Source organism: Neomonachus schauinslandi, chromosome 9 (genome assembly GCF_002201575.2).
Source record: "Neomonachus schauinslandi chromosome 9, ASM220157v2, whole genome shotgun sequence".
In the NCBI taxonomy this organism is placed as follows: domain Eukaryota; kingdom Metazoa; phylum Chordata; class Mammalia; order Carnivora; family Phocidae; genus Neomonachus; species Neomonachus schauinslandi.
Genome location: NC_058411.1, coordinates 103622722 through 103645986, shown reverse-complemented (window position 1 = coordinate 103645986; position 23265 = coordinate 103622722). Strand labels below are relative to the sequence as shown.

Sequence of the window (23265 nt, the reverse complement as noted above, 5' to 3'; positions counted from 1 at the left end):
CAGACGTCCAAAAGGGTAAGAGAACTATTTACCAGGGTGTGGTCAGGTTAAACCCTTAAGGGAAACGACAAAGAATCATAAAGCACCCAAGGACTAGCTACAGCTGGAAGAGTTATCACTACTTAGCTTGGAAGAACAAGAGAGCTGTCACCCAACAGCGGTAGCTCCGGGTACTAGGTAAAAATACCAAATACTAAAGAGAAGGAGAAGGTAAGGTACATAAAATGTGGAATCCCCAGAGGAAGGAACTTATTCAATCTGAAGCATCTAGCAGCAGCCAAAGGATATTGAAGAGTCCTGGGGCTGACTAAGCCACCAATCTCACTTTGACCTTCCCCGGTACCAACCGAGAAAGGCCAGGAGTGACTGCGACCGGTTGGGACTACAGCTCCCGACATGCATCTCTCAGCGTCTGTAGCACACTTTTCGATGCTAGGATAAAGGGACTTTCCCGGAAGAATTGCATGTCGGGAATTGTAGTTGTCCCAATTGGGGGTGGCCGCCTGCCGTAGCGTGCTCATTGGCGCCCAGGTTACCGCCCCCTTCCCCTCGCCGCTCGTCGGTGTATCACGTATGTACACGCAGCGCGTGCTCACGCCCCCTCCCTAGGCCTAGGACGCAGGCGCGCGCACGCTCCCCGGGCCCGGTAGGCGGAGGGGAGGTGGGGGGGGAAGAGGAGGAGGAGGAGGAGGTGGGGGAGGGAGGGAGGGGGGTTAAGTGTCTACTGAGTAGACGGCAGTCGGGTACGAAGAGCGCGAAGGCCTGGCTGCCAGGCGGGTGAACTCTGCACTGAGCCTAGGGTCGGCGGGAGGGTCCGGGGCCAAGTTAGCGCGCCCTGCGATTAGGAGTCGCACCGCTGAGACCCGGAGGGCAGCAGGGGGCAAAGCCCCGGCGTAGGCCCAGCGGAGATGTCCGGCTGCGGCGCTTGTAGTTGCGGCGCGGCGGCCGCGCGGCTCATCACCTCTTCGCTCGCCTCCGCGCAGAGAGGTAACGAAGTAGTCCCTCACCTGAGCCAGTAGCCGGGAGTGTATCGCCGGCGGTGGGGATGCCGGGGAGGGCAAGAGGCCTGCCCCACCCTGAGGGAGTGAGGGGACGCGCCGCGTTTTGCCTGGCACCCCTCTTTCCTCGTGGGATGGGGCTCTGCCAGCCTCTGGGGCAGCTGGTTCTCAAATTTGAAGTAAATCCCTTGTGCTCCCCCGCCCGCGAGCATTCAGGCCTCTTGACTTTGGGGCCGGAATGTGGCCACTTAGCAGAAACCCTGAGGCATAAAATGCTCCTTTCGTTAAAAAAGTGTCCCCTACTCGGAGGTCCGCCGGGTACCGCCACCCGCCCCGCCGGTGGCTTCTCCGGAGCCCGGCCGGGTTCCCTTTCGGCCTGTCGGCTCCGGGAAGGGCTCGGGTGAGGGGCTGCCACTGTTGGGGGGCCCCCCGGGGCCGCGGGGCGCCGAGCCGGCCGTCCCGGACGCAGGCCGCGCGAGACCCACCGTGTCACTGTCATTGTGCGGCAGCTTACGCCGGGACAGAAGCAGGGCTCACAATCCTCCCGGCGCCGGGAGAACCTCGCGGCCCGCAGGGAAGCGGCCGGGGTGATTGGGGAAATTCCCGCAGAAATTGTTTTTGAAGTACTTAAATGTCTCAGCAGTCGGCCAGTTTTCCCAACTTGACGGTCCGAGATAGTTTCTTAAGGGTGGCGCTTGTTTACCTTTACTTTCTGTTTATCAGGAGCTCTGAAAGGGTGTCATCCCAGCCAAGAGATTCCGGAAAAGAAACCATTTTCCTCTTCCCCAAATCTATGAATATCAGACTAGAAGTTAGATCCTGTTATAATCACTTTTAGACAAATTCGTTTTGTTTTGGCTTGTCAACTTACGATCCTTGGTTAAATAAGTCCCCTTTTCTTGTATTTTAGGTTAATTATAAATGCCCTTACCATTTACTAAAGGTGTTTTGCGAGTTTAGTTCACAAAGAGATTAAATGAAGTAATGTGGGCAGAAGCACCTGTAAAGTGATACAGGAAAGTAAAGGAGTGAATTTAGTTCCAAGACATTGTTAAACCTGAACAAGCAGATGTCCTTATTCCAGGAATTTGAGTTGAAAACGCTTAAACGGGACATTTAAATTCATTTAATGGACATCTTTTTTTGCGGATCTACTATGTACTGGGCCCTGTTTTGGTGCTGGAGAGAGTGGTGAACATGTCCTCAATCTGCCGGTTTAAAATCTACTGAAGCAGAAAAAGAACAGTATCATTTGTAGAAGTGGGTAAAGTGTGTCTTTGTTCTCTTTGGGCAGGGAAGGATTCTTTGACAAAGTTCTTCATCTGTTCCAGTCAGTTGTGCCATAAAATTGAATCATAGGAGGTGTGTGGTAATTCTTTTTTATTTTCAGAACAACCACTGATTTAAAAATGGAATGTTATCGTTAGATGAAGCAACACAATTTAATGGCTTTACATAATGATCATCTATTATTATAAGTTTGTCAGAAGTTTTCAGAAATACTGAACCATTGTTTCTGCTGTAAATTAAGCTTAAAATATGGGACGTTACCTCCTATCATTGTAGAATTTAATATTTTTATATGACAGTGAAACAGCAAATGGTTTTCACATTGATTTAAGACTTTCACAAGGCTTCATTAACATAAAATGTTTATTGTCCATAGTAGAAACTCAAAGTATAAACTAATCTTGCAATATAGAGATATTTTCTTTAAGGACTTAAAACACTCCAGAAGGTTATTTTTATTTAGGATTCTTGAAAAGAGGAAGAGAGGCAAAAGAGAAAGAAAAATCAGAATTGAACTTTAGCTCATTTTTTATTCTTATAAACATAGAGTTAAGAATTTTAGCAATATAATATAGGTAAACAAAAAATTTAATCAAAATAGTCTTACACCATGAAATTATACAATGAAGTAAAAGTAGAGATTTCAGAGCTCTCTTGAAGTGTAGTGCTGTTCTCTATTTCCATTTGTTATGTTAGACTTTTAAAATTTTTAAATGGTATTTTGAAAAATTATTTGGTAAATTGTCATGCTAGATACTGGATCTGTTTTCCTGGTGGGCTATGTGTATCTCCAATTTAATGTGTTTTTCCTACTGTTCTCTTTGAATATGAAACCTGTAGTAAAGTAGAAACTAAATATTTTTTCTACCCAAATTGCTGATACTTTTCAATCTCTATATACTTTTTGTACATATGTATAAATATTTATATATTTTTAATGTGCTAAATATGTACATTTAGGAATGCTTGATTCCATTTACAAAATTCTGAATGACAGTACTTGGTCTGAATTTGGTTGTGAGAATTGTGGAGTCACATGTAACTCCCTTGATCTTTGGCTACTTTCTGTCCATGTCCACTGAAAGGGTGTCACCTCATGAGGGTGTTAAGTAAAATGCTCAAACATGTTGGCGTCCATAATTTTCATGCTAGTTGTGTAATGTGCCTACCTTAACAGTTTTTAGCTAGATTTTAAGTCTCTCTCTTTTGTTAGTTAAATACAATACAAATTAAATAAGGCAAAGTGAATAAATGATAGAGCATCTTTATTTCTGCAATTGCAAACTTTTTTTTTTTTTTAAGATTTTATTTACTTGAGAGAGAGAGGGAGGGAGAGCCTGCACAAGCAAGGGGGAAGGGCAGAGGGAAAGGGAGCAGCAGACTCCCCGCTGAGCAGGGAGCACTACCTAGCAGGGCTCCATCCCCTGGACCCTGAGATCAAGACCAGAGCCGAAGGCAGCCATTTAACCGAATGAGCCACCTAGGCACCCCTGCAAACTATTTCTTAATAAACATTTCTATTTTCTTGGCATATTCCTTTTCAGACCAGCAGACTAGCCTTAGTGAAAACCCATCAAACATTTTTAAACTTGAGGAAAGCTATTATAGCAGTGATGATGTTATTGTTCTTTATTCAGAAGTATTCAGGGGCGCCTCGGTGACTCAGTTGGTTGAGCATCTGACTCTTGGTTTTGGCTCAGTTCATTTTCTTGAAATAGTGAAATCAAGACCCAAGTTGGGCTCCCCACTCAGTGGGGAGTCTGCTTGAGATTCTCTCTCTCCCTCTGCCCAGCGCGTGTGCATTCTCTTTCTCAAATCTTTAAAAATGTATATATATTTTATTTTATTTTATTTATTTTATTTTTTTAAAGATTTTATTTATTTATTTGACAGAGAGAGACACAGCGAGAGAGGGAACACAAGCAGGGGGAGTGGGAGAGGGAGAAGCAGGCTCCCTGCAGAGCAGAGAGCCCGATGCGGGACTCGATCCCAGGACCCTGGGATCATGACCTGAGCTGAAGGCAGTCGCTTAACCAACTGAGCCACCCAGGCGCCCTAAAAATGTATATATATTTTAAAAAATTATTCAGAATTCAGGAAATAATAACTTGGGCATGAAATGAAATTTTGAAACTAGTAAAAGCAATAAGCATCTACTAAGTTGCTGGCATTATTTGTTTTTGTTGAATTTTTTTTTCAGTTTTTATTAGTGGTTAGAGGCCAAGTGGTTAAGCAAGCATTTATTTTATTTATTTTAAAGATTTTATTTATTTATTTGACAGAGACACAGCGAGAGAGGGAACACAAGCAGAGGGGGAGGGAGAGGCAGAGGGAGAAACAGGCTTTCCGCTGACCAGGAAGCCCGATGTGGGGCTCAATCCCAGGACCCTGGGATCATGACCTGAGCTGAAGGCAGATGCTTAACGACTGAGCCACCCAGGTGCCCCTTAAGCAAGCATTTAACTTGATTTGCCATTTCATTAGTTATTATACAATTAAATATTGTCAGTACAAAAAGATAATAATTTAAAACTTTTCATTCTCTTTCTAAAATTTATAAAGATCAGTTTATCTTTTAAGCTGAATCATTTGTTTTTTAGAGAATGCTTAGTTTAGGGTTGAATATAGGAAGTCAAATATTTAACAGTTGAATAAATTACTCTCCTAGTTCTTTTTTCCTCTCCTAGTTCTTAATAGACCTATAGTCAATGTACCTTATTCTAGTATTTCTTTTTAAAAACAGCTGCTCTAAAACTCAGAACGTTTTATTTGTATGACAAAAGTTTTGTAAATGGTTTAGCTTTTAACCATCTTCTCTTGTTGCTGCCAACTATTCTTTCAAAATATACTTTACAGAAATACTTCCCTTTTTGACTTTTCTATGGGTTCTTTACCTGAGTTTCGTAGGCCTCCAGTGTGTCCAAAGGGATAGAATTCAGAAGTTCTGTTAATTTTTTTTTAAGATTTTATTTATTTGACAGAGACACAGCGAGAGAGGGAACACAAGCAGGGGGAGTGGGAGAGGGAGAAGCAGGCTTCCCGCAGAGCAGGGAGCCTGATGTGGGGCTCGATCCCAGGACCCTGGGATCATGACCTGAGCCAAAGGCAGACACTTAACCGACTGAGCCACCCAGGCGCCCCAACCAATAGCCTCTTTGGAAACATGTTTATAGTTATATTTTAAGGTTTTTATTTATTTCAGAAAGAGAGAGAGCTCAAGCTGGGGAGACGGACAGAGGGAGAGGGAGAAGCAGACTCCCTGCTGAGCAGGGAGTCCGATGTGGGGCTCAATCCCAGGACCCTGGGATCATGACCTGAACTGAAGGCAGATGCTTAACAACTGAGCCACCCAGGTGCCCTGAGAAGTTCTGTTAATTTTATTTTCACTAATTACTAACTGAAATGTAGCATTTCCTTCAATTTTGAATGGAGGCAACAACCCACAGTAGTATTAGCAGTATCTGTGAATTTGTCACCAATCAAAATCACAAATATTTTCTTATCACATTACAGTTGTTCATATCTCAAGGCACTGTTTATAATTTCCACTACTTTGAGATCATGGTAGTTGTTTAAAAAGCTGTTAAGGGGGTATCTGGGTGGCTTAGTCTTTTAAGCATGAGCCTTCGGCTCAGGTCAGCCTCTTTATCCATTCATCTATCGTTGGACACGGGCTGCTTCCATAGTATGGTTATTGTAAATAATGCTCCAATAAACATAGGGGTGCATATATCGCTTTGAATTAGTGTCTTTGTATTTTTTGGGTAAATAAATACCCAGTAGTAGTGCGTACTGGATCATAGGGTAGTTCTAATTTTTTGAGGAAACTGCATATTGTTTTCCACAGTGGCTGTACCAGTTTGTATTCTCACCAACAGTGTAAGAGGTTTCCTTTTAACACTTGTTTCTTGATTTTGCCATTTTGACAGGTGTGAGGTGATCTCTTATTATAGTTTTGATTTGATTTCCCTGATGATGACTTATATTTAGCATTTTTTATGTGTCTGTTGGCCATCTGGATGTCTTTGGAGAAATTTCTGTTCATGTCTTCTGCCCCTTTTTAAATTGGATTATTTATTTTTTGGGTCTTGATTTGTATCTGTTCATTTTTATTTCTCTTGCCTCAGGAGACATATCTAGAGAATGTTGCTATGGCTGATGTCAGAGAAATTATTGCTTGTGCTCTCTTCAAGGATTTTTATGGTTTCGGGTCTCACATTTAGGTCTTTAATCCATTTTGAATTTATTTTTGTATATGGTGAAAGAAAGTGGTCCAGTTTCATTCTCTCACGTGTTGCTGTCCAGTTTTCCCAACACCATTTGTTGAGAATGTCTTTTTCCCATTGTGTATTCATTCCTGCTTTATTGAAGATTAATTGACCATTTAATTGTGGGTTTATTTCTGGGTTTTCCATTATATTGATCTGTGTGTCTATTTTTATGTCAGTAGCATACTGTTTTAATTACTGCAGCTATGTAGTATAACTTAAAGTGTGGAATTATGATACCTCCAGTTTTTTTTTTTTTTTAAGATTGCTTTGGGTATTCGCAGTCTTTTGTGGTTCCATATAAATTTTAGGATTGTTCTAGTTCTTTGAAAAATGCTATTGGTGTATTGATAGGGATTGCTTTGGGTAGTGTGGACATTTTAACAGTACTCTTCCAACCCATGAGCATGGAATGTCTTTCCATTTCTTTGCATCATCTTGAATTTCTTTCATCAGTGTTTTATAGTTTTCAGAGTATAGCTCTTTCACCTCTTTGGTTAAGTTATTCCTAGATATTTCATTGTTTTTGGTGCAATTATAAATGGGATTTTTTTTTTAATTTCACTTTCTGCTGCTTCATTTTTTTTTTTAAGGATTTTATTTATTTATTTGAAAGGTGGGGTGGGGGAGAGTACAAGCAGGGGGAGCAGGAGAGGAAGAAGCAGGCTCCCCGCTGAGCAGGGAGCCAAAGTAGGGCTCCTTCCCAGGACCCCGGGATCACCACCCGAACTGAAGGCAGACGCTTAACCAACTGAGCCACCCAGGCACCCCTGCTGCTTCATTTTTTAGCATATAGGGATGCAACAGATTTCTGTACATTCGTTTTGTATCCTGTGACTTTCCTGAATTCACTTATCAGTTCTAGTTTTTTGGTGCAGTCTTTAGGGTTTTCTGTATTTAGTATCATGTCATCTGCAAATAGTGAGAGTTTTACTTTTTCTTTACTAATTTGAATGCCTTTTATTTCTTTATGTTGTCAAATTGCTGTGGCTAAGACTTCCAGTACTATGTTGAATAAAAGTGATAAGAGTGGACATTCTTATCTTCTTTCTGACCTTAGGGGAAAAGCTCTTAGTTTTTCACCATTGAGTATGATGTTGGCAAAAAGCATATTTAAAAAATATTTTGATAACTTACTTCAAATTGGTTTCCTTTGTTATGTATTTTGTTCTTTACATTTAAAAACATTATTTTGAGAAGGGTTCCGTCCAGAGGCTTCACCAGACTCCCAAAGGAGTTCATGGCACAAAAAAGGTTTCAAACTCCTGATTAGATGACTACAGTGATTTCTGTGAAGATTTTATAAGATTGGCAAGAGTGACTAATCATTTAAACTGTTCAGTATAGTGGTTTAAGAAGTGTGGTTCCCATGGGGCGCCTGGGTGGCTCAGTCGTTAAGCGTCTGCCTTCGGCTCAGGTCATGGTCCCAGGGTCCTGGGATCGAGCCCCACATCGGGCTCCCCACTCCGCGGGCAGCCTGCTTCTCCCTCTCCCACTCCCCCTGCTTGTGTTCCCTCTCTCGCTGTATCTCTCTGTCAAATAAATAAAATCTTTAAAAAAGAAAAAAAAGTGTGGTTCCCTGGGGAGCCTGGGTGGCTCAGTTGGTTGGGTGTCTGCCTTTGGTCATGATGCTGCAGTCTGGGATCAAGCCCCAAGTCAGGCTCCTTGCTTGGCGGGGAGCATGCTTCTCCCTCTGCCTGCCATTGCCCCTGCTTGTGTGTGTGCGCTCTCTCTCTCTCTCTCAGATAAATAAAATCTTTAAAAAAAAAAATTGTGGTTCCCAAGGGTGCCTGGTGACTCAGTTGGTTGAGCGTCCGACTCTTGTGTTTTGGCTCAGGTCATGATCTCAGGGTTGTAGATTGAACCCCTGGTGGGGTTTCACGCTCAATAGGGAGTCTGCTTGAGATTCTGTCCCTGCCTCTCCCTCAGCCCCTCCCCTGTTTGTGCGCAGGCTTTGTCTCTCTCTCTCTAAAATAAAGAAATCTTTAAAAAAAAAAAAAAAGTGTGGTGCCCAGACCAACATCATTAGTATAACCTGGCAATTTGTTAGAAATACATTCTTGGGTCCCACTTCAGACCTTCTGAGTCAGAACCAGGGAATATTCTTTGCAGTCTTCTTTATTTTAACAAGCTCTCCAGGTAATTCTGGTGCATGTTCAGGTTTGAGAACCACTGGTTAGTATTTATGGCATCTTGTTGTACAGCCCCGTAGATTATAGAATGTTAAAACTGCATCAGGGCTAGCAAAGAAATTCTTTTTTTTTTTTTTTTTTTTTAAGATTTTATCTATTAGCACAAGCAGGTGGAGGGGAAAAAGGAGAGGGAGAAGCAGACTCCCCGCCAAGCAGGGAGCCCGACACGGGGCTCCATCGCAGGACCCCAAGATCATGACCTGAGCAGAAGCCAGACACAACTGACTGAGCCACCCAGGCATCCCTAGCAAAGAAATTCTTAAATTTAGAAGTTGAAATGACATGAACATGTTTTTCAGGTAGTATTTTCTCTGGTAACTTTATGGTTGCATTGGTTTCATATGTTACTTGGTAAGTCATTTAAGGTGAAGGGCTAATTTTTTTTTTCTATTCAGAATAAGTAGATTTTAAAAGGATCATGTTCATAATTTTTATTTCTCTTAATTTCCTGAAGATAATTTCCTTTCAGCTTATTTTTTTTTAAGATTTTATTTATTTATTTGACACAGAGAGAGAGCAAGAGAGGGAGCACAAGCAGGGAGAGTGGGAGAGGGAGAAACAGGCTTCCCGCCGAGCAGGGAGCCCAACGCGGGGCTCGATCCCAAGACCCTGGGACCGTGACCTGAGCCGAAGGCAGACGCTTAGCGACTGAGCCACCCAGGCACCCCTCAGCTTATTTTCTAATAACGTTAGATATAAATTGATAAACACTATTTTGAAAGATATATTTTATTGTAAATGGGATATAATACACTGTGATACTTTAGGGTTAAGTTGTTTGTTTTTTTTTTTAAGATTTTATTTGTCAGAGAGAGAGCATAAGCAGGGGGAGCGGCAGGCAGAGGGAGAAGCAGGCTCCCCACTGAGCAAGGAGCCCAGTTTGGGACTCGTTCCCAGGCCCCTTGGATCATGACCGGAGCGGAAGGCAGATGCTTAACTGACTGAACCACCCAGGCATCCCACAGGGTTAAGTTTTATTCTAAACATCCATGTTCCAGGAGTCTCAAGTAAAGCTTGTTGTAACTGTAGTTTTCTTTGTGAATACATTGTAATGGTTAAATTAAAAAGTTACATTTGTTACATAGATTATAATAAATTATTTTATTACGCTACTATTCATACTAATTTATGGATGTTTTCTTTTTTCCATTTTTTTTTTTTAAAGATTTTATTTATTTATTTGACAGAGAGCACAAGCAGGGGGTGTGGCAGGGACAGAGAAGCAGGCTCCCCGCGGAGCAGGGAGCCCGATGTGGGACTCGATCCCAGGACCCTGGGATCATGACCTGAGCCGAAGGCAGACACTCAACGACTGAGCCATCCAGGCGCCCCTCTTTTTTTCCATTTTTTAAAAATTTAAATTCAGTTAATTAACATTTAATGTATTACTGGTTTCAGAGGTAGGGGTCAGTGATTCAACAGTCTTTTATAATACCCAGTGCTTATTATATTGCATGTCTTCCTTAATGTCTATCACCCAGTTACCCCATCCCCCCACCTCCCTCCCCTCCGGCAACCCTCAGTTTGTTTCCTATGATTAAGTGTTTCTTATGGTTTGTCTCCCTCTCTGCTTATGCCTTGTTTTATTTTTTCCTCCCTTCCCCTATGATCCTCTGTTTCGTTTCTTAAATTCCACATATGAGTGAGATCATATGATAATTGTCTTTCTCTGATTGACTTATTTCGCTTAGCATGATACCCTCTAGTTTTATCCATGTCGTTGGAAATGGCAAGATTTCATTTTTTTTTTGATGGCTGAGTAGTATTCCATAATTTACGGATGTTTTCAAACACACACAAAATAGAACAAGGGACACCAAAATACCCATCACCCAGCCTTAATGTCCATTAACTTTCTGTATTCTTGATTTCAGCTATTCTTTCCCCCATTACTTTTTCTAGATTTGCTTTTTAGACTGACATAGTCTTTAAACCATATTATGTCTTTTGAAAAACAATTCATGAACTACCTTAAATCTCATTCTAATGAGAGTAATGGCTATCATTTACTGCAAAAAGGAAATGTTACACTTGAGAAAATTTGAAAATCTTTTTGAAAACGTCACTCAGAAGAAAAACATCAAATACAGGTTTTTTTTAAATATTAATATTCAAGTTTAATAGTGTTAAGCAAAATTTTCCAGTCTATGGATTATGGACTAGTGTGTCATAAACCTTAATCCTTTTTTAGTGTTGTTTGTGAATTTATATAGAGATGAGAAAATTTATTTATATCTTTCCTGATAAGTTTGATGGTTTTATTTTTGTATTTTATGGAACTGGAGAAGGCCTAGGGCAATAAATAGCTAAAGAAACTAGTTCTAACAGTGTACACAAATGTGTTGGAAAATTGGAGTTAATAAAGTCAGTTATATAACTACGCAATTGCTTTTGAATTGTTTGAAGGACGTTATTTATTTTGTTCATTTTAGAGAGGGAGAGGGGGTGGGAGGGATAGGAGGGAGAGGGAGAGAGAGAGAATCTTAAGTTAGACTCCATGCCCAGAGCGGAGCCCAATGCAGTCCTCGATCTCACAACTCTGAGATCATGACCTGAGCTGAAATACAGAGTCAGATGTTTAACTGACTGAGCCACCCAAGCGCTCCTCAAAGGACGTAATTTTAAACCAGTTTTTGTGTTTGGATACAATATGTATATATGTGCATGATCTCTTAAAAGACCTAACAGGTATAGAAATAAAAATTTAAAGGCTGAGTTGAGAATTTTGCAGGTAATAAAATGACGGAGATAAAATCAGTTTTTTAAAATTTATTTATTAACTTTAACACCTTCCCCCCTTTTTGTTATTACCTGCTAACAGTGCTTTGATACACTGCTGGGAAACTTCCTTCTTTGGGGATTCATTAAGATTCATTAATATATATTAGTTTATGCAGGGTTGTGAGTAGCCCTACAGTACTCAGTACTAGAATCTGTGGAATTTTGTTTAACCTAAGACCATTCGATTTTCTTGTGTAGGGAACATGCTTTTATTTTTTTATTTTTATTTTTTAAAGATTTTATTTATTTGAGAGAGAGAGGGAGAGAGCGAGCACAGCAGGGGGAGCAGCACAGGGAGAGGGAGAAGCAGGCCCCCCAGTGAGCAGGGAGCCCGATGCTGGGCCTGATCCTAGGACCCTGGGATGAGGACCCAAGCCAAAGGCAGACACCCAACTGACCGAGCCACCCAGGCACCCTGGGAACACGCTTTTAAAGATCAGCTTGGGAAATGCTGCCTTACAGAATGCAGTGTGACTCTTTTGCCACTGACTATAATTTATTTAGGGGTTTATTTTGTATTTATATGAGAAAAACCAGGGGTCAGCCAACAGTGATCCCATGGACCAAAACTGGCCACACCCATTTGTTTACATATTGTTTGTTTTCATGTTACAGAGTAGTTAGAACGGAGACTACATGGCCCAGAAAGCTGAAAATATTTACTATTCTGGTCCTTTACAGAAAAAGTTTGCCACAGAAGTCAGTGATTAACCTATACCCTTTTTAATAATTTTAACTTCAAATATGGTAAAAAGTTAAAATGCTGAAAGCAGGATAGTGGTTACACAGTATTTACTGAATTAAGGTTTTTTATAAGATTGAAACATTTCATTAAAACATGTAGTTAATGAACATGCATAACTTTTTTTTTTTTAAATTTTATTTATTTATTTTGACAGAGACACAGTGAGAGAGGGAACACAAGCAGAGGGAGTGGGAGAGGGAGAGGGAGAAGCAGGCTTCCCGCCGAGCAGGGAGCCCGATACGGGGCTCGATCCCAGGACCCTGGGATCATGACCTGAGCCGAAGGCAGACACTTAACGACTGAGCCACCTAGGCGCCCCGAACATGCATAACTTTTTAAAGAACATTTGAAGTTTCCATTGTTGCAGATATTACACCCCCTCACCCCTGTCAGAGACAGATAAAAGTTTATGTCAATTGCTTATTTTCATTGGTAGAAATACTGTAAGAAGACTAAGAATATAGGTTGTAAATGGCCTTTTTCCCCTACAGGTGAGGCAGATGTTGAACTCCTTATCTCTCACACTTTCAAAGAGCCACTCATTGTTACAACCTGGGTGGTCTTTCCTCATTTCCAAACAGGCCCAGAAAGAGACCTCTTTATTTACCTGGAATCTGTAGGCCCAGGTCTGGCCTATTTTTCTTTTTTTTTTAAGATTTTATTTATTTATTATGGGCGCCTGGGTGGCTCAGTTGGTTAAGCGACTGCCTTCGGCTCAGGTCATGATCCTGGAGTCCCAGGATCAAGTCCCGCATCGGGCTCCCTGCTCGGCAGGGAGTCTGCTTCTCCCTCTGACCCTCCTCCCTCTCATGCTCTCTGTCTCTCATTCTCTCTCTCTCTAATAAATAAAATCTTTAAAAAAAAAGATTTTATTTATTTATTAGAGAGAGAGAGGGAGAGAGCGCACAGGGAGAGAGTGCACAAGAAGGGAGAGCAGCAGACAGTGGGAGAAGCAGGCTCCCCACTGAGCAAGGAGCCCAATGTGGGACTCAATCCCAGGACCCTGAGGTCATGACCTGAGCCGAAGGCAAATGCTTAACCAACTGAGCCACTAAGGCACCCCAGGTCTGGCCTATTTTTAAGGTGGCTTTGCCTCTGTGAAATAAGTCAAGCAGAGAAAGTCAATTATATGGTTTCACTTATTTGTGGAACATAAGGAATAGAATGGAGGACATTAGGAGAAGGAAGGGAAAAATGAAGGGGGGGAAATCGGAGGGAGAGATGAACCATGAGAGACTATGGACTCTGAGAAACGAACTGAGGATTTTAGAGGGGAGGGGGTGGGGGGATGTGTTAGCCCGGTGATGGGTATTAAGGAGGGCACGTACTGCATGGAGCACTGGGTGTTAACGAAAACAATGAATCGTGGATCACTACATCAAAAACTAATGATGTATGGTGACTAACATAATAAAATAAAAATTAAAAAAAAAAGGTGGCTTTGTCTCTGATGGTGTCACTATCTTCTCTACCATTTTGTTACTACTGCTGTGAAAACTGTAGCTTTTTGAACCTCGTTTATACTTAAGGAATTTTTGTTTTCAGGGAATTTATTAAAGGCTTGTTAATATTTGATGTGTAGACTAATAAATTTCATTATATTTCCAGGTATCTCTTGTGGTCGCATTCATATACCCGTTTTAGGAAGGCTCGGGACCTTTGAAACTCAGATTCTACGAAGAGCTCCCTTTAGAACCTTTACAGAAACACCAGCATACTTTGCATCAAAAGATGGGATAAGTAAAGATGGCTCTGGAGATGGAAATAAGGTATTTAACTTTATTGGCATCTATATACACATTTGAGTTCCTTCCTTCAGACAATTAAATGTAATAATAGTGTTCTCTATTCTGTCAGTTTATATGTTTTTTGTAGGAAATGTGAAATATAGAAAATGATATGAAGAATTTATGTAATTTTATTTTGTGTTTTAGTTTCAACCATAAAATAGTTTTATAAGCATTGCACTTAGTCAGCAGTAGTTAAAATTTCTAATACTCCAAAGTAATAAAGAAGCTACATTAAATAATCTATGCAGTCAGCACTCTGTAGGATTGAATTAGGAATAGCCATTTCCTGCTTTCTTAACACAACTCTTAAGAATTCATGATAGTATAGGGGCACCTGGGTGGTTCAGTTGGTTAAGCGACTGCCTTCGGCTCAGGTCATGATCCTGGAGTCCCGGGATCGAGTCCCACATCGGGCTTCCTGCTCAGCAAGGAGTCTGCTTCTCCCTCTGACCCTCCTCTCTCTCATGCTCTCTGTCTCTCATTCTCTCTCTCTCAAAATAAAAAAAAAAAAAAAGAATTCATGATAGTATAAACCCCACTTCGTTCTCTACCTAAAAATTTTTGGTATCTCTATGACTTAATGTTGGACTACTTTGTAGTTAGCAAGTAGATGATCGGTGACTGTACTGGGTCAGTGAATTATTATCAATTTTCTTTATTATGTGAATTTTACTAACACTTGATTTAATGTTACATGCAAGACAAAATGCTAGGTGCTTTCATATCCACACTTAATCCTAATAGTTTTTCTCATATAAATACAAAATAAACCCCCCATTTTAGAGATGAGAAAAGTTAGATTCAAAGAAGTTACGAGTCACTACTTATCATGATAGTAACTTCTGATTCAGTTTCACTAAAATGTATTTTACCTGTAGTAACTTTTTTTTCCTAGTGTTTATTGAGTCATGGGAAGAAAGCTGTTTATTATACATGCTGGGTCATACTATGTGAAGAAGGAATACAGATAAATATATGTGTTTACTAGAACTGATTTTATTTTTCTGGTAAATAGATCTTTTGATACCAATGATAGCAGAGATATAAATTATACTAATAATTTCATTCTAGAAATTATAAAAATTTTAAGATTAATTACAACCTATCTTGCTTGTATTTTACATATAAAATAGTTGTCTGAAAGTAATAATTGACACTCTCCTTTTCTCCTCTGCTAACATTAGAAATCAGCAAGTGAGGGAAGCAGTAAAAAATCAGGCTCTGGGAATTCAGGGAAAGGTGGAAACCAGCTGAGGTGTCCTAAGTGTGGCGATTTGTGCACTCATGTAGAGACCTTTGTGTGTAAGTATTACTTCTTCTATTGTTCTTTTTCTCTACCTTTTCTATAAATCATAGACTACATAGAAATATATAAATTATATAAGCCAGAGTAATGTTCTTTCTGAACTTACATGATTCTCATGTTCACCAAATAACTAAAAATTCCCAGGACTGGTAATACTTTGCACGGTGGTATAAGAAATAATTTAAGAAAACTATTTGCTTCTTTATTTTTTTTTAAGTATTTTATTTACTTATATGGTAGAGACAGACACAGCAAGAGAGGGAACACAAGCAGGGGGAGTGGGAGAGGGAGAAGCAGGCTGCCCACCGAGCAGGGAGCCCGATGCGGGGCTCGATCCCAGGACCCTGGGATCATGACCTGAGCCAAAGGCAGACGCTTAACGACTGAGCCACCCAGGTGCCCCGATTTGCTTCTTTATTTTGTGTGTGTGTTTATTTCAAATTTGGATTTTGTGAGTGTTCATGTATGTGACAATTAAGCTGTAGGAGAACCAAGGTTTATTTATTCTGTATTACTCTATTCTTCAAATATCTATTGAGCATCTCATACTGCTGGAAAGGTCAGTCATTCAGATATTAAGGTATTTTCCCTCTCTGAGTAACCACAGGAGCTAAGCCCTCAGTTCTAGAAAGTGTATGATAATTATGAATAATTGAGACACTAAGAGAAGGAAGAAATCAACAGCCCTACTTTTGCTGTTAGTGTCGGTACCTCTCTGTGAAATACAAAGATACTACTACAAATCTTTTGTTTTCACGAATCAGATAACTCATTTCCTACACGATTAGAATTAATGTAGAGTAAATTACATTGAACTACCATGTCAGCCTTCTCCTATATAGTCGAACTGTGAAAAGGTCAGTGGTGAGGTTTGGCAGAAGTTTGTTTCTCACGATTAGGTGGAGAGGATTCTCTATATTCTAACCCAAATATTGAGACTTCAGTTACAGTTTCACATTTATTATTAATATTAATTGGCCACTATATGAAAAAATACTGTTAAATGTAGCATGGTTTTACAGTTTTGGAAAGACTTTTATTTTTTTATTTTTAAAAAGATTTTATTTATTTTTTAGAGAACGAGCGAGAGAGAAACAGCGTGAGAGGGGAGAGGGTCAGAGGGAGAAGCAGGCTCCCCGCTGAGCCGGGAGCCAGATGTGGGACTCGATCCCAGGACCCTGGGATCATGACCTGAGCCGAAGGCAGATGCTTAACCATCTGAGCCACCCAGGCGCCCTTGGAAAGACTTTTAAAGTAGTTCCATTCTATAGGTGGAATGTTTGAGATTCTCTTCATGGTATTGCCTTGTAAGAGAGCAAAGAGAAGAATCGGTTTGAATGAATACTAATTTGGTTGCAAAATAAAATGAAAGAACTAGATGATATTAACTTCTAAATAACGTTTGCTGTTAACAAATTTGGTATGAAATAATAAAACTCTAAAAGGTCTGAGAACTGCTCAGTTCATGATGGCAGTGTCATATTAACATATTTTAATCAAGAGTTTTATCTTTTTTGGGGCGCCTGGGTGGCTCAGTCAGTTAAGCATCTGCCTTTGGCTCAGGTCATGATCTCAGGTTCCTGGGATCGAGCCCCATGTTGGGCTACCTGCTTAGCAGGGAGCCTCCTTCTCCTTGTCCCTCTGCTGCTCCTCCTGCTTGTGCTCTCTCTCTCAAATAAATAAAATCTTTAAAAAAAAAAAAAAGAGTTTTATCTTTTTTTCCCCAGAGAAAGATTTCAGTCTTTGTAGACTGAAACAATGATTCCTTAGAGTAAAAAAAAGAAAGAAACTAATATTTAATAAATGCCAGTATAGGGGCGCCTGGGTGGCTCAGTCGTTAAGCGTCTGCCTTCGGCTCAGGTCATGATCCCAGGGTCCTGGGATCAAGCCCCATATCGGGATCCCTGCTGAGCAGGGAGCCTGCTTCTCCTTCTCCCTCTGTCTACCACTCTGCCTACTTGTGCTCTCTCTCTGTCAAATAAATAAATAAAATCTTTAAATAAATAAATAAATAAATAAATAAATGCCAGTATATACAGTTTTATTCTCACAATCTTTTTTTTTTCAGGACAAAAATGAGAGTATCCTCATTTTTTATAAGTGAAGAAACTAAGATTTAGCAAGTTTAAATAACTCATCCACGGTCCCAGAGTAGTGAAGATTTGCTGTTCAGAAGTTCCTATCTCATAGTTTGTGTTTTTTTTCCCCTAAAGATTTATTCATTTAATTGAGAGAGAGCGAGCACTCAAGCAGGAGGGGCAGAGGGAGGAGAGAGAGACTCTCAAGCAGACTCTGCGCTGAGCCCAGAGCCTGATGCGGGGCTCAGTCTCACAACTGTGAGATCATGTCCTGAGCCAGAATGAAGAGTTGGACACTTACCTAATTGTGCCACCCAAGCGCCCCTCTCATACATTTTTAGCAACTGGAATTCTCTAGGGATAAACTAGCTCCTATTGAGATTAAGTTTATTTTCCTCTTACACAGGGTTTTCAAAAACTTACCAGGTTGTATTAATCACTGAGAGTGGTTGTTAATCATGCAGATTCTCTTCTTCCCTAGAGATGAGATTCTGTAGATGTTGAGTGGTATCCTAGAATATGTATGTTTAATAATGAGACCAAGTGTGGAAAACACTAATGGTATCTAATCAACTCAAGGCTGAGGTTGTTTGCTGTGGGTATTCTAATTGGGGAGGCGGAATGTGGGAGTAGAGAATGGGGAAGAAAAGAATAAAAGAAGAGTAGATACTTACACATAATTTAGTAAGCCAACATCTGTTGGGACAGCCACTACTAGGCTCAGGAAATAAACACAGATGAACATGACACTGTCCTGTCCTCTGGAGCTTTACTGCATGGGAGTGATAGGCCCCCTGAAACTTGTTCACAATCATGAAGAACTTCATTTAAACAAATCTGAGAAAGTTTTTACTGAGGTAGTCTTTCTGTCGTACTATACAAGCATGTTTACTGGGATTAGTATTCTAAATATGAAGGAATATAGTATACCTGTAGTAATCATTTAAAGGAAAGTGGTTTATTTATCCCCTGATAATTTAACAAAATTAGATTTTGCCAGTTGTCTTCAGGAGTAAAAAAATAAGCATTGCAGTGCTTATATTATTTTTTTTCCAAAATAGCATTTTGATAAATAAAATTGAACTTGGGCATATGTTGAATATGTTTCATTGTAAAATTGATATTGTGATATTTGAGTAGACTGTAAGCAACCCTTCTAAAGTAAGCAAAAAGTGATGCAATCTGTTGTTTAGTCTCTTTGCCTTTGACCTAATTTCTTTAGAGAAATATTTTGTTCTTGTGTTCTCAGCCAGATATTCCTGTCATTCAGCCTGAACTACATCAGAGGCTTCCCTGCCCTTTAATCCTTGCCTTGTTTACCATCAGTAACAGCTGTAAGGTGATGCTTCATTTTAAAGTAAAGGCATTGACTATCTCCACATTGGTGGAGAATGGTGACAATGTATTGGGGTTTGTGTGAATCAAAGGTACTTGGAATAGCTTGGTCTTTTTCTTTAGGTAAGCATTTGTAGTGATCAATACATAGAAAACATGGATGATCTCTCTTCTAGCTTAAAATTTGCTGCTAGGGACACCTGGGTGGCTCAGTCAGTTAAGCAACTGCCTTTAGCTCAGGTCATGATCCCAGGGTCCTGGGATTGAGCCCCGAGTTGGGCTCTCTGTTTAGTGGGGAGTCTACTTCTCCCTCTCCCTCTGCTCTTGTTCTTTCTCTCTCTCAAGTAAATAAAAAATAAAATAAAATTTGCTGCTAGAATTTATCCAGAATGTATTTTTGATTAGCCTTGTGTTTAAGAATATATACATAAATATTAAATTGATTGAATTAATAGTTAGATTTATTTTTGAAATACAGAATTGTCTGTTTTTTGGTTTTTGTTGTTTTTTTTTAAAGTTAGATTATTTTGTGAAGATTTAGGTGTGCTTACCAGTACAGTTTTTCTGGTAAACTATGGATAGGTAGTTATAATATTCCCAAAGGAGAGAGATTCTCATAGTTTTATTTTTTTTAATTTTTTAAATTTAAATTCAGTTTAATTAACATATACTGTATTATTAGTTTCAGAAGTTGAATTCAGTAATTTATCAGTTGCATACAACACCCAGTGCTCATTCCATCAAGTGCCCTCCTTAATGCCTATCACCCAGTTACCCCACCCCCCTACATATCTCCTCTCCAGCAACCCTCAGGTTGTTCATAGTTAAGAGTCTCTTACGGTTTACCTCTCTCTGTTTACCTCTTATTTTTCCTTCCCTTCCCCTATGTTCGTCTGTTTTGTTTCTTAAATTCCATATATGAGTGTAATCATATGATACTTGTCTTTCTCTGACCGACTTATTTTGCTTAGCATATTGCCCTTGAGTTCTATCCCACATCATTGCAAATGGCAAGATTTCATTCTTTTTGTTGGCTAATATTCCTGTGTGTGTGTGTGTGTGTACCACATCTTTATCCATTCATCTGTCAGTGGACATCTGGGCTCTTTCCATATTTTGGCTATTGTGGACATTGTTGCTATAAACGTTGGGGTACACATGTCCCTTCAGAGATTCTCATAGTTTTAAAAATTATTTTTCTTTGCAGTTTTGGCTGTCTAGTTAGATTACACAAAGGTAACACAAAAATGTATTACCCAGACATACAAACATCTAAGTAATTCTTACTGTGTATCATTTGCTCTGTATCTGTTAGTAATCTGTGTGAGATTGTCTTCTGTGCTGCTTTCCAAGCCCCCCCGCCCCCCCTGCCCCATTACCATTAGTAGGGTTAGGCTTGGAGAAGATTAAGAGTGTATGTCCAGGGCGCCTGGGTGGCTCAGTTGGTTGGGCGACTGCCTTCGGCTCAGGTCATGATCCTGGAGTCCCGGGATCGAGTCCTGCATTGGGCTCCCTGCTCAGCAGGGAGTCTGCTTCTCCCTCTGACCCTCCCCCCTCTCATGCTATCTCTATGTCATTCTCTCTCTCAAATAAATAAATAAAATCTTTAAAAAAAAAAAAAAGAGTGTATGTCCATATACCTATATCCTATAGCTGTGTTTTAGAAGGAGAGAGAAAAAAAAGAAATCACCTTTGGTTTAACACAGGATATTCTATAGCTGATGCATTGATACTGAGACACCCTTTTACCCTCACTTTTATTTTTTAATTTTTAAAATTTTTTTATCCTCACTTTTAATTGTTCCTGTGTTGTTTTCAAAAGCTGTATGATTATCTTTAAGTCAGTATGAGTGAGAATGTTACTTTGTTAGTTTCTTAGTGGTTTTTAGGTCAAAGAAATAGGAATTAGTGGAGTTGTTAAAAATGAAAATAAGTCATGAAACAGTTTTATATATTTACCAAGTCAAGGTTTTAAAAATGCTGATAGGTTTGAAAAGAACCTAAAAGAACATATATATATATTTTTTCACATTTTTAGGGATTGAAATTGATTTCTCTCAACTTCTGTGTATATTTGAAATTTTTTGTAAGAAAATGTTGGAAAAATAGAAGAATTTACTTGTGATTTACTTTTTTCACAGTTTTTTCATTGAAGTATTTCAGGAAAATAAATGATTAATATTTTTATAGTGCTTATTTTCTAAAATAGATTTAATGAATGGGGAGTTGAATGAACATCAACTAATCTTTTAATGAAGTATATCACAAAATGAAAGAACCTCGTGGAAATGAACAAAATGTGATTTACTGAACTCATCTATTTGTATCTCTGTCTTAGGTATAAACTAAGTTGTTTGTTGTGGCTAGTGGAATGAACTACAAGCCTACCTTTTGTCAAGTACATAGTTTTCATTTACAGTGCGTCTCTAAGGTTAAACACTATTTAAATTATTTACTTTTCCTCTGCTGACCTTTCTTTCCTTTTACAGCATCCACCCGCTTTGTGAAGTGTGAAAAATGTCATCATTTTTTTGTTGTACTATCTGAAGCAGACTCAAAGAAAAGCATAATTAAAGAACCTGAATCAGCAGCAGAAGCTGTAAAATTGGCATTCCAACAGAAACCACCTCCTCCCCCCAAGAAGGTATAGGTCTTAGCTCAGTCCTTTAAGCATTTTATCTTGAAAACATTTCATTGCTCCCCTCTCCCAGTTTATATAGGATCTTAATACTAGTACCTAAACAAGTATTAAATTCTTAATATGGACTATATCTGGCTAAATTCTTTTTGATATTTGATACTTGGAATTTAGGTATGGAGTCCATTGTTATTTTCCCATGTTGTGATTATGGCATTCAGCAATGAAATATAGTTGGATGATTATTAAAATAGTGTTAATACTAAATTGATCTAAAATGATATCTATAAAATTGAGCAGTTATGGATTTATTTTTCTTAGTTTGGGCCCCTAAATAACACCAGCCTGCAATTTCTCCCCATAAATTAGTCTACTTTATGATAAAATAGTCTCGGTCTAACAATGGAAGCAAGTAATTTTTTCACGGCCGGTATAGCATTGTGGCTTTTGTGGTGGGGGCTCCTTCCAAAAGTCTTAGGCAGATTGTGATCTGGCCATTTCAGACATGGCAGAGTATATCACCAGTTAGATTATTCTTACCTTCTGCCTCAGTGTAGCTTTTTTCTGCTGTAAGACACCAGTGCATTTATCTCTACTTCCAAATAATGCTGTAGTAGATTTAATAATTCATTATTATATTATTAATTATTAATAATTCAATTTGTGAGGAATCAAGAAGATTTTAAAAAAACCATAATAAAATGCATGTGGTTAGCAACTAAAGAATTTGTCATGTAAAAATAATAATGAAAAATATAGCTATTAAAAAAAAAGAAAAATATAGCTATTAACCTTTATATCCTCCACTAAATTTGTGTAGACGTTAGACTCAAGAGTTCAAAAATATGCAATTTAACTATTTTTAGAAGTTAGTATTAACAGTTAATTTCTATTTAGTAAAAGCTAAAGGAATTTACCCCAGGTTCCAGGCTGTTAACAATATCCAAGTATCAAACAGAGCTTTAGTTTCCAAGTGAAGTTTTTTAGATTGCCATTTAGATAAATGAGTAGCTTTAAAGTTAATGTCTGAGAAAAAACTGAAACATACAAATGCTGGTAATGGCTTTGATTATATAATGCTTTTTTGAAAATGGTAGTTGTATAATATGTTATTTCTGTGAAGAATATCATTCCTGTGATTGAGAGAAGTATAGAAAGGATTTATTTTAATGATTTACGTTAATGGTGATGTCTTTAGACCCATGGTGACATATGTAGGTATTCTAAGTGACTTTAATAATTAACTCTTAAAAATTAGGATTAGGATAAATGGCATTGTGTATAGAATAGAAATTGACAGAGCATTAGTAGAGTGCAGTGATAATTTGTTAAGCTAAAGAACAAATGAATTGTGTTTTGTCCACTTAGGTTTGGGGCCTCTGAATCATTGTACATAGATATCCTACCCTGTGGTCATATGCTATGGCCATACCTTGGCGTTTTGTTTTTGATGAGTCTTTGTACAAATTTAAAACTAAGCAAATATGCTCAGTGTATAACTTCTTAATGTGTGTGCGTTTTTTTGTGATAGGTCATAGTAAATTAATTCATAACTAATCATTTTTCAGATTTATAACTACCTCGACAAGTATGTTGTTGGCCAGTCATTTGCTAAGAAGGTGCTTTCGGTTGCTGTGTACAATCATTATAAGAGAATATATAACAATATCCCAGCTAATCTGAGACAGCAAGCAGAGGTTGAGAAGCAGACGTCCTTAACACCTAGAGGTTAGTGTTTTGATAACTGACCAAAATAGAGGTTACTATGCTTAAGGTAATCTTTATTTGCAACTCCTTGCTTTTATCCTAAAATACTTCTAGTATAGTACAACATTTTTCAAAGT

The 23265-nt window shown here is 39.1% G+C and overlaps 1 protein-coding gene across 1 annotated transcript in view; it reads left to right on the top strand.

Annotated features, from left to right (window-relative positions):
- Positions 1 to 697: 697 nt before the first annotated feature.
- CLPX (caseinolytic mitochondrial matrix peptidase chaperone subunit X) overlaps positions 698 to 23265 on the top strand; it is a 44313-nt gene continuing 21745 nt past the window's right edge. Inside the window, exons 1-5 of the mRNA XM_021693701.1 lie at positions 698 to 987; positions 13883 to 14043; positions 15249 to 15366; positions 21273 to 21427; positions 22990 to 23149. Of these exons, the coding sequence (XP_021549376.1) occupies positions 909 to 987; positions 13883 to 14043; positions 15249 to 15366; positions 21273 to 21427; positions 22990 to 23149 (673 nt within the window). The 5' untranslated portion in view covers positions 698 to 908. The remainder of the gene's footprint in view (positions 988 to 13882; positions 14044 to 15248; positions 15367 to 21272; positions 21428 to 22989; positions 23150 to 23265) is intronic.